This window comes from Papaver somniferum, chromosome 7 (assembly GCF_003573695.1).
Source record: "Papaver somniferum cultivar HN1 chromosome 7, ASM357369v1, whole genome shotgun sequence".
In the NCBI taxonomy this organism is placed as follows: Eukaryota; Viridiplantae; Streptophyta; class Magnoliopsida; order Ranunculales; family Papaveraceae; genus Papaver; species Papaver somniferum.
Window position 1 is genome coordinate 236,187,924 of NC_039364.1, and position 20,111 is coordinate 236,208,034.

A 20,111-nucleotide genomic window follows, 5' to 3' on the forward strand; every position below is an offset into this window, starting at 1 on the left:
AGTTATGTGTTTGAAGTAAATTTTCTTCGATTTATGAAATTTCATAAAAATCTTTTCCATAGCTGAAATTGTGTTATTGTTTATGCAGGTTCGCACATAGCGGTGAGGTTAATTCAACACTTCCTTCACACTTTTCCATCATGCGCTTCCATAGGTATTTATTGGCCTTATTGTTCATTTTGTTAAGAGCAGTTACTTTACCTTTTGTTGTGCTCTCTCGATTGATACAACTATAGAGAGCGGTCGAATCCAAAAATATCGGTTCTCAAGGTAATAATAAATTTACTCATTGTTTGAATTCATATTGTGATGTTTTGTTTTTCATCATGTATGTTACTGTGTCTGATGATATTGTTTTGTTTTTTGGATAGGGATTGATTATTTGATTGTTCAATTTTGGTAAGTTTGCATTTGTTAACACTAACTAATTTTATTACTCTGATGTCTTGGGTCTTATAATGAGATTGAGGGAGAAGACTGAAACTTGTTGTAGTTCAATATGGAATGTCCAACTCTTATATATTTTTTTCTTTCAAATAGACAGTTCCAGTTATGTGTTTGAAGTAAATTTTCTTCGATTTATGAAATTTCATAAAAATCTTTTCCATAGCTGAAATTGTGTTATTGTTTCTATGCAGGTTCGCACATAGCGGTGAGGTTAATTCAACACTTCCTTCACACTTTTCCATCATGCGCTTCCATAGGTATTTATTGGCCTTATTGTTCATTTTGTTCAGAGTAGTTACTTTACCTTCTGTTGTGCTCTCTCGATTGATACAGCTATAGAGAGCGGTCGAATCCAAAAATATCGGTTCTCAAGGTAATAATAAATTTACTCATTGTTTGAATTCATATTGTGATGTTTTGTTTTTCATCATATGTATTACTGTGTCTGACGATATTGTTTTGTTTTGTGGACATGACTTGATTATTTGATTGTTTAATTTTGGTAAGTTTGCATCTGTTAACACTAACTAATTTTATTACTCTGATGTCTTGGGTCTCATAATGAAGTTGAGGGAGAAAACTGAAACTTGTTGTAGTTCAATATGGAATGTCCAACTCTTATATATTTTTTTTCTTCAAATAGACAGTTCCAGTTATATGTTTGAAGTAAATTTTCTTCGATTTATGAAATTCCATAAAAATATTTTCCATAGCTGACATTGTGCAATTGTTCTATGCAGGTTCGCGCATAGCGGTGAGGTTAATTCAACACTTCCTTCACACTTTTCCATCATGCGCTTCCATAGGTATTTATTGGCCTTATTGTTCATTTTGTTTAGAGTATTTACTTTACCTTCTGTTGTGCTCTCTCGATTGATACAGCTATCGAGAGCGGTCGAATCCAAAAATATCGGTTCTCAAGGTAATAATGAATTTACTCATTGTTTGAATTCATATTGTGATGTTTTGTTTTTTCATCATGTGTGTTACTGTGTCTGATGATATTGCTTTTTTTTGTGGAGATGGCTTGATTATTTGATTGTTCAATTTTGGTAAGTTTGCATCTGTTAACACTAACTAATTTTATTACTCTGATTTCTTGGGTCTTATAATGAGGTTGAGGGAGAAGACTGAAACTTGTTGTAGTTCAATATGGAATGTCCAACTCTTATATTTTTTTTTTCAAATAGACAGTTCCAGTTATGTGTTTGAAGTAAACTTTCTTCGATTTATGAAATTCCATAAAAATCTTTTCCATAGCTGACATTGTGTAATTGTTTCTATGCAGGTTCGCACATAGCGGTGAGGTTAATTAAACACTTCCATCACACTTTTCCATCATGCGCTTCCACAGGTATTTATTGGCCTTATTATTCATTTTGTTCAGAGCAGTTACTTTAACTTATGTTGTGCTCTCTCGATTGATACAGCTATCGAGAGGGTCGAATCCAAAAATATCGGTTCTCAAGGTAATAATGAATTTACTCATTGTTTGAATTCATATTGTGATGTTTTGTTTTTTCATCATGTGTGTTACTGTGTCTGATGATATTGTTTTGTTTTGTGGACATGGCTTGTTTATTTGATTGTTCAATTTTGGTAAGTTTGCATCTGTTAACACTAACTAATTTTATTACTCTGATGTCTTGGGTTTTATAATGAGGTTGAGGGAGAAGACTGAAACTTGTTGTAGTTCAATATGGAATGTCTAACTCTTATATATTTTTTTTCTTCAAATACACAGTTCCAGTTATGTGTTTGAAGTAAATTTTCTTCGATTTATGAAATTCCATAAAAATATTTTCCATAGCTGACATTGTGTAATTGTTTCTATGCAGGTTGGCACATAGCGGTGAGGTTAATTCAACACTTCCTTCACACTTTTCCATCATGCGCTTCCATAGGTATTTATTGTCCTTATTGTTCATTTTGTTCAGAGTAGTTACTTTACCTTCTGTTGTGCTCTCTCGATTGATACAGCTTTCGAGAGCGGTCGAATCCAAAAATGTCGGTTCTCAAGGTAATAATGAATTTACTCATTATTTGAATTCATATTGTGATGTTTTGTTTTTCATCATGTGTGTTACTGTGTCTGATGATATTGTTTTGTTTTGTGGAGATGGCTTGATTATTTGATTGTTCAATTTTGGTAACTTTGCATCTGTTAACACTAACTAATTATATTACTCTGATTTCTTGGGTCTTATAATGAGGTTGAGGGAGAAGACTGAAACTTGTTGTAGTTCAATATAGAATGTCCAACTCTTATATTTTTTTCTTCAAACAGAAAGTTCCAGTCATGTGTTTGAAGTAAACTTTCTTCGATTTATGAAATTCCATAAAAATATTTTCCATAGATGACATTGTGTAACTGTTTCTATGCAGGTTCTCATATAGCGGTGAGGTTAATTAAACACTTCCTTCACACTTTTCCATCATGGGCTTCCACAGGTATTTATTGGCCTTATTGTTCATTTTGTTCAGAGCAGTTACTTTAACTTATGTTGTGCTCTCTCGATTGATACAGCTATCGAGTGGGTCGAATCCAAAAATATCGGAACTCAAGGTAATAATGAATTTACTCATTGTTTGAATTCATATTGTGATGTTTTGTTTTTTCATCATGTGTGTTACTGTGTCTGATGATATTGTTTTGTTTTGTTGACATGGCTTGATTATTTGATTGTTCAATTTTGGTAAGTTTGCATCTGTTAACACTAACTAATTTTATTACTCTGATGTCTTGGGTATTATAATGAGGTTGAGTGAGAAGACTGAAACTTGTTGTAGTTCAATATGGAATGTCCAACTCTTATATATTTTTTTTCTTCAAATAGACAGTTCCAGTTATGTGTTTGAAGTAAATTTTCTTCGATTTATGAAATTCCATAAAAATATTTTCCATAGCTGACATTGTGTAATTGTTTCTATGCAGGTTCGCACATAGCGGTGATGTTAATTCAACACTTCCTTCACACTTTTCCATCATGCGCTTCCATAGGTATTTATTGGCCTTATTGTTCATTTTGTTCAGAGTAGTTACTTTACCTTCTATTGTACTCTCTCGATTGATACAGCTATCGAGAGCGGTCGAATCCAAAAATGTCGGTTCTCAAGGTAATAATGAATTTACTCATTGTTTGAATTCATATTGTGATGTTTTGTTTTTTCATCATGTGTGTTACTGTGTCTGATGATATTGTTTTGTTTTGTGGAGATGGCTTGATTATTTGATTGTTCAATTTTGGTAACTTTGCATCTGTTAACACTAACTAATTATATTACTCTGATTTCTTGGGTCTTATAATGAGGTTGAGGGAGAAGACTGAAACTTGTTGTAGTTCAATATATAATGTCCAACTCTTATATTTTTTTCTTCAAATAGAAAGTTCCAGTCATGTGTTTGAAGTATACTTTCTTCGATTTATGAAATTCCATAAAAATATTTTCCATAGATGACATTGTGTAACTGTTTCTATGCAGGTTCTCATATAGCGGTGAGGTTAATTAAACACTTCCTTCACACTTTTCCATCATGGGCTTCCACAGGTATTTATTGGCCTTATTGTTCATTTTGTTCAGAGCAGTTACTTTAACTTATGTTGTGCTCTCTCGATTGATACAGCTATCGAGTGGGTCGAATCCAAAAATATCGGAACTCAAGGTAATAATGAATTTACTCATTGTTTGAATTCATATTGTGATGTTTTGTTTTTTCATCATGTGTGTTACTGTGTCTGATGATATTGTTTTGTTTTGTTGACATGGCTTGATTATTTGATTGTTCAATTTTGGTAAGTTTGCATCTGTTAACACTAACTAATTTTATTACTCTGATGTCTTGGGTTTTATAATGAGGTTGAGGGAGAAGACTGAAACTTGTTGTAGTTCAATATGGAATGTCTAACTCTTATATATTTTTTTTCTTCAAATACACAGTTCCAGTTATGTGTTTGAAGTAAATTTTCTTCGATTTATGAAATTCCATAAAAATATTTTCCATAGCTGACATTGTGTAATTGTTTCTATGCAGGTTGGCACATAGCGGTGAGGTTAATTCAACACTTCCTTCACACTTTTCCATCATGCGCTTCCATAGGTATTTATTGTCCTTATTGTTCATTTTGTTCAGAGTAGTTACTTTACCTTCTGTTGTGCTCTCTCGATTGATACAGCTTTCGAGAGCGGTCGAATCCAAAAATGTCGGTTCTCAAGGTAATAATGAATTTACTCATTATTTGAATTCATATTGTGATGTTTTGTTTTTCATCATGTGTGTTACTTTGTCTGATGATATTGTTTTGTTTTGTGGAGATGGCTTGATTATTTGATTGTTCAATTTTGGTAACTTTGCATCTGTTAACACTAACTAATTATATTACTCTGATTTCTTGGGTCTTATAATGAGGTTGAGGGAGAAGACTGAAACTTGTTGTAGTTCAATATAGAATGTCCAACTCTTATATTTTTTTCTTCAAATAGAAAGTTCCAGTCATGTGTTTGAAGTAAACTTTCTTCGATTTATGAAATTCCATAAAAATATTTTCCATAGATGACATTGTGTAACTGTTTCTATGCAGGTTCTCATATAGCGGTGAGGTTAATTAAACACTTCCTTCACACTTTTCCATCATGGGCTTCCACAGGTATTTATTGGCCTTATTGTTCATTTTGTTCAGAGCAGTTACTTTAACTTATGTTGTGCTCTCTCGATTGATACAGCTATCGAGTGGGTCGAATCCAAAAATATCGGAACTCAAGGTAATAATGAATTTACTCATTGTTTGAATTCATATTGTGATGTTTTGTTTTTTCATCATGTGTGTTACTGTGTCTGATGATATTGTTTTGTTTTGTTGACATGGCTTGATTATTTGATTGTTCAATTTTGGTAAGTTTGCATCTGTTAACACTAACTAATTTTATTACTCTGATGTCTTGGGTATTATAATGAGGTTGAGTGAGAAGACTGAAACTTGTTGTAGTTCAATATGGAATGTCCAACTCTTATATATTTTTTTTCTTCAAATAGACAGTTCCAGTTATGTGTTTGAAGTAAATTTTCTTCGATTTATGAAATTCCATAAAAATATTTTCCATAGCTGACATTGTGTAATTGTTTCTATGCAGGTTCGCACATAGCGGTGATGTTAATTAAACACTTCCTTCACACTTTTCCATCATGGGATTCCACAGGTATTTATTGGCCTTATTGTTCATTTTGTTCAGAGCAGTTACTTTAACTTATGTTGTGCTCTCTCGATTGATACAGCTATCGAGAGGGTCGAATCCAAAAATATCGGTACTCAAGGTAATAATGAATTTACTCATTGTTTGAATTCATATTGTGATGTTTTGTTTTTTCATCATGTGTGTTACTGTGTCTGATGATATTGTTTTGTTGACATGGATTGATTATTTGATTGTTCAATTTTGGTAAGTTTGCATCTGTTAACACTAACTAATTTTATTACTCTGATGTCTTGGGTATTATAATGAGGTTGAGGGAGAAGACTGAAACTTCTTGTAGTTCATTATGGAATGTCCAACTCTTATATATTTTTTTTCTTCAAATAGACAGTTCCAGTTATGTGTTTGAAGTAAATTTTCTTCGATTTATGAAATTCTATAAAAATATTTTCCATAGCTGACATTGTGTAATTGTTTCTATGCAGGTTCGCACATAGCGGTGAGGTTAATTCAACACTTCCTTCACACTTTTCCATCATGCGCTTCCATAGGTATTTATTAGCCTTATTGTTCATTTTGTTCAGAGTAGTTACATTACCTTCTGTTGTGGTCTCTCGATTGATACAGCTATCGAGAGCGGTCGAATCCAAAAATATCGGTTCTCAAGGTAATAATGAATTTACTCATTGTTTGAATTCATATTGTGATGTTTTGTTTTTTCATCATGTGTGTTACTGTGTCTGATGATATTGTTTTGTTTTGTGGAGATGGCTTGATTATTTGATTGTTCAATTTTGGTAAGTTTGCATCTGTTAACACTAACTAATTTTATTACTCTGATGTCTTGGGTCTTATAATGAGGTTGAGGGAGAAGACTGAAACTTGTTGTAGTTCAATATGGAATGTCCAACTCTTATATTTTTTTTTTCAAATAGACAGTTCCAGTTATGTGTTTGAAGTAAACTTTCTTCGATTTATGAAATTCCATAAAAATCTTTTCCATAGCTGACATTGTGTAATTGTTTCTATGCAGGTTCGCACATAGCGGTGAGGTTAATTAAACACTTCCTTCACACTTTTCCATCATGCGCTTCCACAGGTATTTATTGGCCTCATTGTTCCTTTTGTTCAGAGCAGTTACTTTAACTTATGTTGTGCTCTCTCTATTGATACAGCTATCGAGATGGTCGAATCCAAAAATATCAGTTCTCAAGGTAATAATGAATTTACTCATTGTTTGAATTCATATTGTGATGTTTTGTTTTTTCATCATGTGTGTTACTGTGTCTGATGACATTGTTTTGTTTTGTGGACATGGCTTGATTATTTTATTGTTCAATTTTGGTAAGTTTGCATCTGTTAACACTAACTAATTTTATTACTCTGATGTCTTGGGTCTTATAATGAGGTTGAGGGAGAAGACTGAAACTTGTTGTAGTTCAATATGGAATGTCCAACTCTTATATATTTTTTTTCTTCAAATACACAGTTCCAGTTATGTGTTTGAAGTAAATATTCTTCGATTTATGAAATTCCATAAAAATATTTTCCATAGATGACATTGTGTAATTGTTTCTATGCAGGTTCGCACACAGCGGTGAGGTTAATTCAACACTTCCTTCACACTTTTCCATCATGCGCTTCCATAGGTATTTATTGGCCTTATTGTTCATTTTGTTCAGAGCAGTGACTTTACCTTCTGTTGTGCTCTCTCGATTGATACAGCTATCGAGAGCGGTCGAATCCAGAAATATCGGTTCTCAAGGTAATAATGAATTTACTCATTGTTTGAATTCATATTGTGATGTTTTGTTTTTTCATCATGTGTGTTACTGTGTCTGATGATATTGTTTTGTTTTGTGGACATGGCTTGATTATTTGATTGTTCAATTTTGGTAAGATTGCATCTGTTAACACTAACTTTTTTTATTACTCTGATGTCTTGGGTCTTATAATGAGGTTGAGGGAGAAGACTGAAACTTGTTGTAGTTTAATATGGAATGTCCAACTCTTATATATTTTTTTTCTTCAATTAGACATTTCCAGTTATGTGTTTGAAGTAAATTTTCTTCGATTTATGAAATTCCATAAAAATATTTTCCATAGCTGACATTGTGTAATTGTTTCTATGCAGGTTCACACATAGCGGTGAGGTTAATTCAACACTTCCTTCACACTTTTCCATCATGCGCTTTTATAGGTATTTATTGGCCTTATTGTTCATTTTGTTCAGAGTAGTTACTTTACCTTCTGTTGTGCTCTCTCGATTGATACAGCTATCGAGAGCGGTCGAATCCAAAAATATCGGTTCTGAAGGTAATAATGAATTTACTCATTGTTTGAATTCATATTGTGATGTTTTGTTTTTTCATCATGTGTGTTACTGTGTCTGATGATATTGTTTTGTTTTGTGGACATGGCTTGATTATTTGATTGTTCAATTTTGGTAAGTTTGCATCTGTTAACACTAACTAATTTTATTACTCTGATGTCTTGGTTCTTATAATGAGGTTGAGGGAGAAGACTGAAACTTGTTGTAGTTCAATATGGAATGTCCAACTCTTATATTTTTTTTTTTCAAATAGACAGTTCCAGTTATGTGTTTGAAGTAAACTTTCTTCGATTTATGAAATTACATAAAAATCTTTTCAATAGCTGACATTGTGTTATTGTTTCTATGCAGGTTCGCACATAGCGGTGAGGTTAATTCAACACTTCCTTCACACTTTTCCATCATGCGCTTCCACATGTATTTATTGGCCTTATTGTTCATTTTGTTCAGAGCAGTTACTTTAACTTATGTTGTGCTCTCTCGATTGATACAACTATCGAGAGGGTCGAATCCAAAAATATCGGTTCTCAAGGTAATAATGAATTTACTCATTGTTTGAATTCATATTGTGATGTTTTGTTTTTTCATCATGTGTGTTACTGTGTCTGATGATATTGTTTTGTTTTGTGGACATGGCTTGATTATTTGATTGTTCAATTTTGGTAAGTTTGCATCTGTTAACACTAACTAATTTTATTACTCTGATGTCTTGGGTCTTATAATGAGGTTGAGGGAGAAGACTGAAACTTGTTGTAGTTCAATATGGAATGTCCAACTCTTATATTTTTTTTTTCAAATAGACAGTTCCAGTTATGTGTTTGAATTAAATTTTCTTCGATTTATGAAATTCCATAAAAATCTTTTCCATAGATGACATTGTGTAATTGTTTCTATGCAGGTTCTCACATAGCGGTGAGATTAATTCAACACTTCCTTCACACTTTTACATCATGCGCTTCCATAGGTATTTATTGGCCTTATTGTTCATTTTGTTCAGAGCAGTTACTTTACCTTCTGTTGTGCTCTCTCGATTGATACAGCTATCGAGAGCGGTCGAATCCAAAAATATCGGTTCTCAAGGTAATAATGAATTTACTCATTGTTTGAATTCATATTGTGATGTTTTGTTTTTTCATCATGTGTGTTACTGTGTCTGATGATATTGTTTTGTTTTGTGGACATGGCTTGATTATTTGATTTTTCAATTTTAGTAAGTTTGCATCTGTTAACACTAACTAATTTTATTACTCTGATGTCTTGGGTCTTATAATGACGTTGAGGGAGAAGACTGAAACTTGTTGTAGTTCAATATTGAATGTCCAACTCTTATAATTTTTTTTTCTTTCAAATAGACAGTTCGAGTTATGTGTTTGAAGTAAATTTTCTTCGATTTATGAAATTCCATAAAAATCTTTTCCATAGCTGACATTGTGTAATTGTTTCTTTGCAGGTTCGCACATAGCGGTGAGGTTAATTCAACACTTCCTTTACACTTTTCCATCATGCGCTTCCATAGGTATTTATTGGCCTTATTGTTCATTTTGTTCAGCAGTCATATTCAGGTACCTTTATATCAAAGAAATGGATGAGTGTAATCCCTGTAACTGTTGCATTAATGTTGTTCTTTTCTGGCAGGATAAGGTACCGAGGTAGGGATAATGTGCATTATATTGAGCTGCCACTTATGAGCTCTGAACTTCCTTAGATTTTGTTTCAATCCAACCAAGGTAATGTGTACTACATTGCAGTTTTTGTATGCTTTGTTTTGCTTTTTACTCCAATTGTGAAGGATTGCAATCTCAATGTTTTTAATTTCGATATGCAAAATGTTTTGCTCCAATTGTTTCTTTTACTGTTTCCTATGATCATCTTGATAACCCAAGTTTTGCGCATCCGAAAAGGGTCCAGAAAATTGTGAAGAAGTTTGGATTTGATGGTTCATCATGTTGCCTTCTACATCCTCAAGTGAACTTTCTGAAGTTGATCTAAACATCACATTCCTCTGGCATTAGAAAATGGACCTGAACCTACATGATGTGGCCATATGTAGCATATGTATGCTCCTCTGAAGCTGTAGAGGTAGGTTTTTTACAAGTTCCAAAATATAATTGCTCAGTTATTTGGTAGTCTCGCTGATATACCTTATGTAAATGCTAGATAAATTAGTTGAAGGAAAATGTACATGGAAGTTGAAAATAGAAAAACTGAACTGTTTTGTTGAAGTTCCTTGAGCATGTGGTTTCTACTTATAGTCATTTAAGTGAGAATGAACTGAACTTAGCAGTTGACAGAATTTTTTTTGGTACTTAAAAGAGTTTGTATTCTTTATTGAATTGATTCAATGTTGGAATGAATTAACTCATTGAAGAAAGTATTGAATGTGGATTATGGATGAAATGAAAGGTGTACACAGGATATTTGAAATGTCAGCCTTATTTCCGGGAAAAAATGAACTGCCGGTCAATATTGATCTGGTCACTTTTGGTCAATAATGACCAATTTTGACCAGGTCAACGTTGACTGGCAGTAACCTTTTTTACTGTTACTAAAAAATTCGTAACGGCTCCTTCCTGTTACGACTCGCCACATAGTAACAGTTCTTATCTGTTACAAACGCCGTTGTAACGCAAAATTCATAACGGCCACATTGTCTTTGCAAAAAAATTTGTAATACCCCTTTTTGAAACAGGTAAAATCCGTTACAACCCGTTTTAGTGACGGCTCTGTTCTATTTTTAATCCCAAAATTTGGTGTAGTGTTCTAATCTTGCAGCTGATAAGCTTGCAATGTATTATAGGACAAGCATTATGTTTCAATTTTGGTGGCATGAGCCTCCTAATGTTATTAGTTAGGCAAGTCCTGTCTTTAGAGAACGATCCTCAATAAAGTTTTTGGGTGTCTTGAGAGTGTGTTTCTCAATTCCTGTAAGAGTCTTTGTACTTGTTTGTTTCAATAAAATCTTCTCCTTTTACATCTTCTCTCCGTCCAAGTTATATAGGAGGAAAAACAAAATCTTTTAGATTATAAATATCCTTCCTCTTTCTTGTTTTACCCTTTATTTTTCGATGAAAACTAGAAATATCCATAAATAGGGGCATAATTGGAAAGCGTCATCTCGGAATTTGAATTATGCCTACATAGATGGACAACCAAAAACTAGTCTCTGCCTATATAACTTGGACGAAGGGAGTATATCTTTGAAAAGATGAAAAAACAAATATATATGGTTAGATCACATTATTCAAGTACATTGGCGCACTAAATTTGTCTTCAACAATGACGGAGATGATCATGTTTGTACCCACCATAAAATTCTTCAAAGCCCACTAGTCAAGCCCACCTAGCCCGTTAATGAAGATTCAAGAAGTTTCCACATATCTTGTTGTCCAAGTTGCTTGCACTTGAAGTTTATATCAGAATTAAATACCAGTACCCTAAATCCTAAGAAAATATGGAATTTTAGGTTAGTTAACCCGGAGAAAAATCATTATATTATCATAATCAATAAAATATCTCTTTGTTTCTCCGTGGATGTAAACACAACTCGCCGAACCACGTAAAATTCTCGTCTCATTTACTTCAATTCGTTTCCTAACCTTTATTTTTATCATCAAATCAATCGTATTTAGTGTGAGAACCATCAAGTGGTCTGATGGTTCTCATGCTCCCTCCCACTGCAGAGGTAGAGGTTCGAACCCCGTAATTGCCAGAATCCAGTTCAATGACGGAGTTTGAAAGCAGTCTAGGCTATCAGCAAAAAAAAATCGTATTTAGTACCTAAAAGTAATTTTTGATACAAACAGATCACATTACTCAGGTGACCATGAAAAATTAGAGCATCTCCAATGCTAAGGGTAAAGGTAATCCTATACCTTTTAGTTGTGGGTCATTCCTACATGGCTAAAAGAAACATAAATTTGACCTTCTACCTAAAATCTCATCTCCAATGCTAAAGTCTTAGTATACTAAGAAAAATCAATTTTGGAATAAAAAATGATGATGTATCATCAGACCTGGGGTCATAGAGATATTAAAGATATGACTTTCTGGTTTACCCTTTCGCATGAGAAAACATCCATGTTATCATTTATTATTTATCTCCACCCTAGCACTGGAGATAAATATTTGGTCAAAAAAGTGTTAAATCCTATGTGTCATGATTTTCTAAAACCTCCATCCCCGACACTCGAGATGCTCTTAAACAACTCAAAACTAAGATTCAATCATCCCAGAGCACGGCGGGAAATAAGCAGTTTATTAGAGCAAGTCTTATGGTGGAATCCATCCATCTTCCATCTTCCACGCCACCTCAACACTTGGAACTGTGGATGAAGCGCAAGTGTAATGGTGGAATAGTAGAAACGCTATTCTTAATGGAGCTAAAAAAACGCAATTAAGAATGGAGCTAAAAAAACGCTATTAAGAATGGAGCTTTTTTCTCGGCCGTTAGATTTCAACAACTCATTTTAAATCTACGGATAAAAAAAACGCAATTCTTAATGGCGTTTTTTTAGCGCTATTCTTATTAGCGTTTAACGCTATTGTTATTGGCGTTCAGATGGATTCCACGAACCCTTCCACGAAATCGTGGAACCTTGCTTGGATTTTCTGTGAAAGACCCCAACTTGGAAGCAAGTAGACTTGACATTCCATGATTTTTCCACACTTGGAATAGTTTGGATTCCATCGTAAGACTTGCTCTTAAAACTAGAGCAGTTGTCGAAGCACCATAAAAGCCATAGACATAATATCTTCAGAGCAAACTATTACTAGGACATAATTGTATATAAAAAGTGAAACCTTAATGTGCCAAGTGCGCCACCAGTAAAACGTATTAATTGCTTCAATAGGGAGACGGGAGAGAGGACGGGGGAGAGAGGATAGATCGTAGAACACATTCATTAAATTAGGCTTCTGTAATGAGTTAGGACGAACCATGAAAGAAACAATGAAAATAAATCCAATCAACATCGTTAATACTCCCTCTGTCCCACTAATAAATGACCTGGTTATTTTTAGATTTTGTCTCACCATTAAGTGACCAATATCACTAAATAAGGAGATATTTCTAAAATTATCATTTTAATTGATTATAAGAAATATAAAAAATACGCATAATTTGATAGTCATGTTTATATTCGTTATGTAGGTGTTTTAAAATGCTTTTCAATGGTACGAAATTTGAGAACATCCGTGGTGTATTTTGAGAGATAAATCATTTCAAAATTTTACTATTTACTATCCATAAGGGTATAATTGTAAAAAGTGCTTAAAAATAATTTTCCCCTTATTTGTCTTAAAAATTGTGCAAACTTTAACTAGGTCACTTAATAGTGGGATGGAGGGAGTATTAAAAGTGTATATCTTGTCTCCAAAATAATATTCCAAGCAATGAAGGGTTACACCATCCATGAACATTACAACGGATATAAGAAAGCATGGACAACAACAGCCTCGAAATCACAGCTTTGAACTTCCTAAAACTTCAAGTAAATTTGAGAAAATGGGTACCTCTGGTACCATCAGTACATATAACAGTCAACATGATGAGATGCCAAAAACAAAGCCCTTTAAGAGGTACAGAAACAGAGTATAACAAACTAATTATTCAACTAACCAACCACAACACACCATTTGGAATTTCGAAAGAATTAGAAGAACACTACCTTCCGAACGCTCCAACACCGTACTAATCCATCATTAGAGATCGAACCAGTTACTCGTCCATCGACCGTACTTAACAATCAGCGGTCTTCACCTGCAATAGACAAACAACTGTTTCTTAAACAAAACCCATCACTAGACTACTCTTCTTCTTCCCTTTTCATATCCTCACTCAATGAGTTGTTCTTTCTGTCCCTAAGATCACAAAAGAAATCCGTCAAAACAGATTCGTAGGACGGCATCTTCTCAAACCCAGGGGCATAATTAATGTCAAGAATAAGATAATGGTTACTAATTCTTGAATCCCTAATGAGATCAAAATTCATCAGATGCAATCCCGTAGCTTGTCTTAACCCACTAGCGATACGAGAAATAAAACTATCCGGCGGCAGTACAGCTTCTTCTATCCGTATCTCCTCATTAGACATATGGTCACTATGTTCTTGACTCGGCTTATTCGATATTTGCGAAAATGGAACAGGACTCTTCTCTGCATCCAACTGTTCTTCAGATACATCTGGCAACGAATTCCTCTTCGCACATGTCGCATAATCACCAACAACATAAACTTTGAACATAACACCGCCGTGATTAACAAACTCTTGCAAAACAACCGGGGTGTGAACTTCTTTCAAAGCATCGAGATTATACACCAACGACAACTCATGCGACTGCATACTTCCATCAACCATTTCTGGTTTTGCAATCAAAGGGAATCTCAGTTGCAACCCTCCCTCCACATTCACATTCATCAACGAATCAACATCTGTTACCAGAACCTGTTTCGGTATCCCAAAAGTGGGCATTCCGATTTCATGCTGTTGAGCATCCATTTTCATCATATCTTCTACACAATATAACATTGAATAACGATCATGAAGAACTTCAACTTTGGAAGGAGGATCAATGATCAAAACATCAGGGTTTAGTGATGAATATTCTTCCAACTGTTTAATCCTAATCTCATTAGATAGTCTCTGTAAAATACAATCAAACGGACCTTGTTCAATCAATGGTTTCTCAGGATCTACCTTGATAAGATCAACACCTCTTTGTTTTGATCCATCCACTATTGCATCTGTGATAAAAATCTTCTTGCTTGGTTCGAATGCATAACCTATTTTAAAACTTGTTTCCATTCTTTTGTTTTTTCGTTGATCTTATATTTAAAATCTAGATTGAAATGAAACTGGAAAGGTAATCGAAAGAAATAGTTTGAAGGGTTTCTTACTGTTTGTTGCTGCTGTTGTCGCTCCAAAGATTAGTTTTAGCAAAAGATTTTCAGAGTTTTGGAAGTGAGATTTCTGCTAAGAAAATGTTCAAGTATAAATAGATAAAGCTTCTCTCGTGGAAATGCTTAAACGATGTCAACGTACTGGTCAAAAATATTGCAAGCACTACGACAATTGCTAGGACGGATACTTATTCAGAAGTTCAAAGGCCAGGATTACATTTTATTTATGGAATGGTACCCACGTCGCTAAAACCAGTACAGGTTTTTAGTTATCATGAGAAATCGCATCCGAAAATGTGTCATTTGTCCAAATATTTTCACGGTTCAAATGGACGAGTAAAAAATAATTTGGGTGAAATGGCCAAAAGAAAAAATAGCAAGGATGAAACTGGATTTATCCTAGCTTAAATTTAAAAACTATCAAGGATGAAATTGAATACATCCTGTGTAAATTAAAAATAAAAAAAAGTATTTGAAAATGGGCACGATGAAACTGATTACATCTTGCCTATTTTTACATTTTTGTCAATTTAAACAGTATCAAAATCTAACTGTCCATTTCACCCAGAAATTGTTGATTCTGGTGTTTTTAACCAATTTTGTGAAATCGCAGTACCTTGGCAGAATTGATTCTTCTAGTCCATCTAGTATATGATATATCCTATAATATGCTGTAATGTGCATTGCTCCCACCTCACTAGACGAAAACTACTCGTTGAATCCTATAATATTAGGGGAAATGGATTCCTATTGTTCGTATAAGATATAATGGTGTAAAGGACTCTTAGTTGTTTGCTTTTTTATTGTTTTCATGCTAAAGGTACTTAGATGCTTCCTATCCATTTCCTAAATTTATAAAAGAAGTTGGGTGATCGTGCAGTATGTCATCATAAAGAGGAGACTTTAAGTCATTTTAAAATATTGTGATCATGTGAGGGCAGCTTGGCCGGCAGCCAATATTACATCTTGGTTCACTGGTTCTAATAGTCTCGAAGGAGTTAATTAATCAAAATATAATATTAAACGGAAAAGCACCCTCATAGTGGGTTGTTGGGTTATTTAGAAAGAAATATATGAATACTTTTTTCGAAAAAGTCTTGAAACCTGTTAACACGGTTGCTAGAATTAATTATCATTTGAACAATTTTATTAATCCTAATCCCACCCATATTAATTTAACGATTCCTCAAGGATTTGGTGCAATGGAAACTTTGTAGAGAAATTAGCCCTTGGGATGTAGCAATGAATACGAACAGAAATAACAAATAGATAACTCTATAATAACCATGTGGACTGACAAAGTCATCCATGTTAATAAGTACTAGCATCTTCGGCGGGGTAGAAGTGTGTGGATTCTCTCTGATCAAGATGTGAGTAGAACAACTCTACATGCTTCCTTTGATCACCCTACTAATGATTTGGGTACTGGCAATGTGATCGGAAATTATGCAGGTGAACGTGTAGAAATCAAAGGCTCTTACATAGCTGGCAACCTAGACCCTCAGGCTGGAGAATGCAAAACTGTCCGTGAGGCAATTAGGTGGGTATCAACTCCAAAGCTTAGCAGCAATACCCATGTTGAAGTTTGATGTTAGGTGTCGGCCGTTTGACACACCAGCAAAACAAGACATCAATTACATGCAGTTGTAATATCATGCATTAGAACTACGTGTAATTCGATGCTTAGTGTTTTTGCATGAAAATAAAATGGAAAAGATGAAATTGTAATTTTAAAATCTAATTATCAGAAATAAAAATTATTATAATAAAAAGAAAAGGGTAAGGCTTTGAAACCTGGCGACATCGTCGTATATAACTGGGAGAATGGTCTAGATGTTTGTCTCGATGTTACGGGTGTTTCACCTTTTTCTGGTAACAGTGGTCGAGCCTTCACTCCATGTGTTGCCATTTCCAATGCTATCTCTTGCAAGCGTTCCAAATATTTGGATAGTTGCTCAGCTCATGGTTATGGTTTCGGCGTCCTTCCTTTTTTCACTTTAGGTGAACTAGGTGAAGATATGGTGGTATTCTTGAAGAGGTAGAGAAATTTCATAGCTAATTATGATATAAACTACAAAATAGTCAACTCTCTTTTCTATAGATTAGGTATTTCCATTCAAAAAGGTGTGTGGGTCAACTTGTTGCTAGGCTACCCTCCACCGATGTTTTACCTAATGTTGATTATTAATAATATGGCCCGGGGCAACTTTAAAAAAACTAAAGAATTTTTCTTTTTCTAAAAAAAGATGTAAAAGAAAGATAATTTTTTATAGATTTTTTTCATTCATAAGGATGCAGGAGCCCAACTTGTTACTAGGCTCCTAGGCTCCCACTACCTCCTTGTAAAACATTATAATTCTAATTAAAAAAATTGAAAAATATAATAAAAAGTAAAAATATAAAAAATGTAAAAAATAATAATTTTTTATATGTACAAAATTTAAAAAGAAATAATTTTTTATATTTAAAATATTTATAAAAAAAACTAAATTTCATAGACTATAGCTATTCAAAAAGGAGTTGGTACCCAGTTTGTTGTTCGGTTACCAACTAAAGCATTGTGGGATTCTCAATAAAGAATTATAAGAAAATATATTTATATCCTTTTCTTATTAAAGCAAAGTTAATACAAAAAAAAAGGGAGGCACTTTTGTGTGCTGTTTTTCTTTTTTAGGATTTGTGTTTTTCTCTTTCTTTTTAGGGTTCGCCTGTAACTTTCATGGCTAGATCGACTAGAGCATCTTTCCGCAACCGGTTATCAACAACCCCCTCTTCCCTGTTGCCTTTACCCCCATCTTCATCACCTCCCTTCACAGCAAAGGCAGCATCTGATAATGGCTTCTGTAATTGCCCGTTCAACAGCTTTGATAGTTGTCACGACGGGGTCAACAACAGGGGTTATGCCAAAGGATCATTCTTGCGGCATTTATATGACAAACATCTTTTTTCTGATGTTAACAAGGCATCTCGCAGAGAGTTGATTGCTAAACATCAACATATATACCTTGCTTGGGAGAAGGTTCTTAGTTGCTTACAGATGTGGCTGTGCTGTAGATGTATGCATCTACATGCCTGGAAGATGGCGTGCAAAGGCATAGAATGGGTCGTTCATGGAGACGTTGTTGCAGGGCCATTCAACGGAGTAGGTCCATATTTTCTTTTTCATGGCTTAGCTCAGTCTGCAGAGGTAAGTACTGTCTGTATGGGAACTTCTAAGGGGGATGGTGGTGCTGTTGTAATAGAGTCGTACGGTTCTATTTTTACAGACTTGCTTAATACTATGTTCCAAAGACAATTTACGACTATAACATGCATTCATCATCAGTGCCGGTTATCGTTTTCGAGATCGTTGAAAGCCTGCCTCGACAAGGTCATCGTTAACCCAACTAATGTGACTGCTTGGTTGCAGCTCATTTTGTTTCCCATTTGCACGTTAGCACCTTACAGGCCGAGAAGTTCTGCGGAGGCGAAATCAGGCAAAAGGAAACGCCTACAGGTAGCAGTCATTAACCAAGCTTTATCAGTTTGGAAAGAGTCTAACGGTTGCTTTGTACTGGTTGACAAGATGCTACATCTTCCTGTTCGTAATGTGTCTAAGAAAAAAGATGAGAAGAAACATGGTATGGCTAACATGATAGCTTGCTGAAAGAAAATGAGTTGTGGCCATTTTGCTGCCACAATTCGAGTGCTTTCTTCAATCGGGGTGGCTCCTTGTAATGAACAAACTTACTCTGAGTTGCAAGATAAGCTCCCAACAATGCCTCTTCCTATAGTCCCTTGTGATGATATTATAGCAGACCCAATTACAATGGATTGTCGTGCAGTTCTGGGAGCTATTAAGAGCTTTCCTAAGAGTACATCATGCAAACGAGATGGACTGCGGGCAAAGCATTTAGTTGATATGATGAGTGGGGTTGCACCTGCTGTTCCGGACGACTTACCCGCTTCTATTACAGGGATTGTCAACCTTTGGTTGGCTGGAAAATTCCCCGAAGGTTTAGGAGAGTTCATCGGTAGTGCGCCCTTAAAACCGTTACTTAAGCCTGGTGGCGGTCTTAGGCCAATTGCAGTTGGCACAGTTTGGCATAGATTGGTCTCTAAAGTGGCGTCTTTCTCTGTTGGTAAGGACATGACTTTCTATTTAGGTGATTACCAATTCGGGGGAGGGGGGGGAGGAGGAGTATTTTACATGCTGTAAATGGCCTACCGGAGTTGAAAGGTCACTCAGACATGATGTCAATGTTTCTCATTGACTTTTCGAACGCGTTCAACATGGTGAGCAGATCTCAGCTCATCAAGGAGGTTCGTCTTCATTGTCCAGGTATTTCTCGTTGGGTAGAATTTTGTTACATGCGACCTGCTAAACTCTACTACGACCAATATATTTATTTTATGCTCTCGGAGTCCAACAAGACGACCCTCTCGGTCCTTTGTTGTTTTCCTTGACACTTCACCCCCTGGTGAAGACTATTGCTTCCAGTTGCAAACTCGATTTGCATGCCTGTTACCTTGATGATGGTACAAGCATTGGTGATACACTTGAGGTTGCCAAGACCTTACGCTTAATATTGAAACTGAAGGACCAGGAATAGGTTTACATCTCAATATAAAGAAAACGAAAGTCTTTTGGCCTTCGATTGATCCCAGAAGTACTGCTGATGGTGTTTTACCTCCTGATATTGGTGGACCTTCTAATGGTGTTAAACTTTAGGGTGGTCATGTCAGTCTGAATTTGAACTTTATTAGTGATATGTTGTTGAGTAGGGTGAACAAGACTGTTCAACTAATGTCCGCCACTAAAAAACTCAAGGATCCTCAAAGTGAGATGCTATTACTTCGTAATTGCATCGGTGTATCTAGGTTATATTTTGCAATGCGCACTACTAATCCTGCAGCCCTTCAACAAGCCACTGAGCTTTTCGATGATCATTTGCTCAAGTACTTGAGACTTCTTGTTACTGAGGACGGTGCAATTTTTGGTCCTTTAAGAGGAGATTAGCTACCTTGCCCATCAAGGACGGTGGCTTGGGCATTTATACCATGGAAGACACCCTCATTTATTGTTATCTAGCTTCTCAGAGCCAGATTATTTTGGTGCAAAAGGTGATCCTGGGTAACTTATTCTCAACATACAAATGCTCTACTTATTAGTTGGCTCTTCGGAACTTCATCCAGGTATGTGGACTACCTTCTTCTTATTGCGTCGATGATACTACCCCCCCCCCCCCCCCCCCCCCCCCCCCC

General features: G+C 35.0%; 1 protein-coding gene across 1 annotated transcript; it reads right to left on the reverse strand.

Moving 5' to 3' along the window:
- Positions 1 to 13,319: 13,319 nt before the first annotated feature.
- Positions 13,320 to 15,041, reverse strand: LOC113299910 (inositol-tetrakisphosphate 1-kinase 1-like). The gene has a single exon (XM_026549009.1). The coding sequence runs from the start codon at positions 14,770 to 14,772 to the stop codon at positions 13,774 to 13,776; it is 999 nt and encodes a 332-aa protein (XP_026404794.1). The 5' UTR covers positions 14,773 to 15,041; the 3' UTR covers positions 13,320 to 13,773.
- Positions 15,042 to 20,111: the final 5,070 nt, after the last annotated feature.

Coding starts and splice junctions, on each gene's coding strand:
- LOC113299910 (XM_026549009.1), bottom strand. CDS start 14,772: ATGGAAACAAGTTTTAAAATAGGTTATGCATTCGAACCAAGCAAGAAG.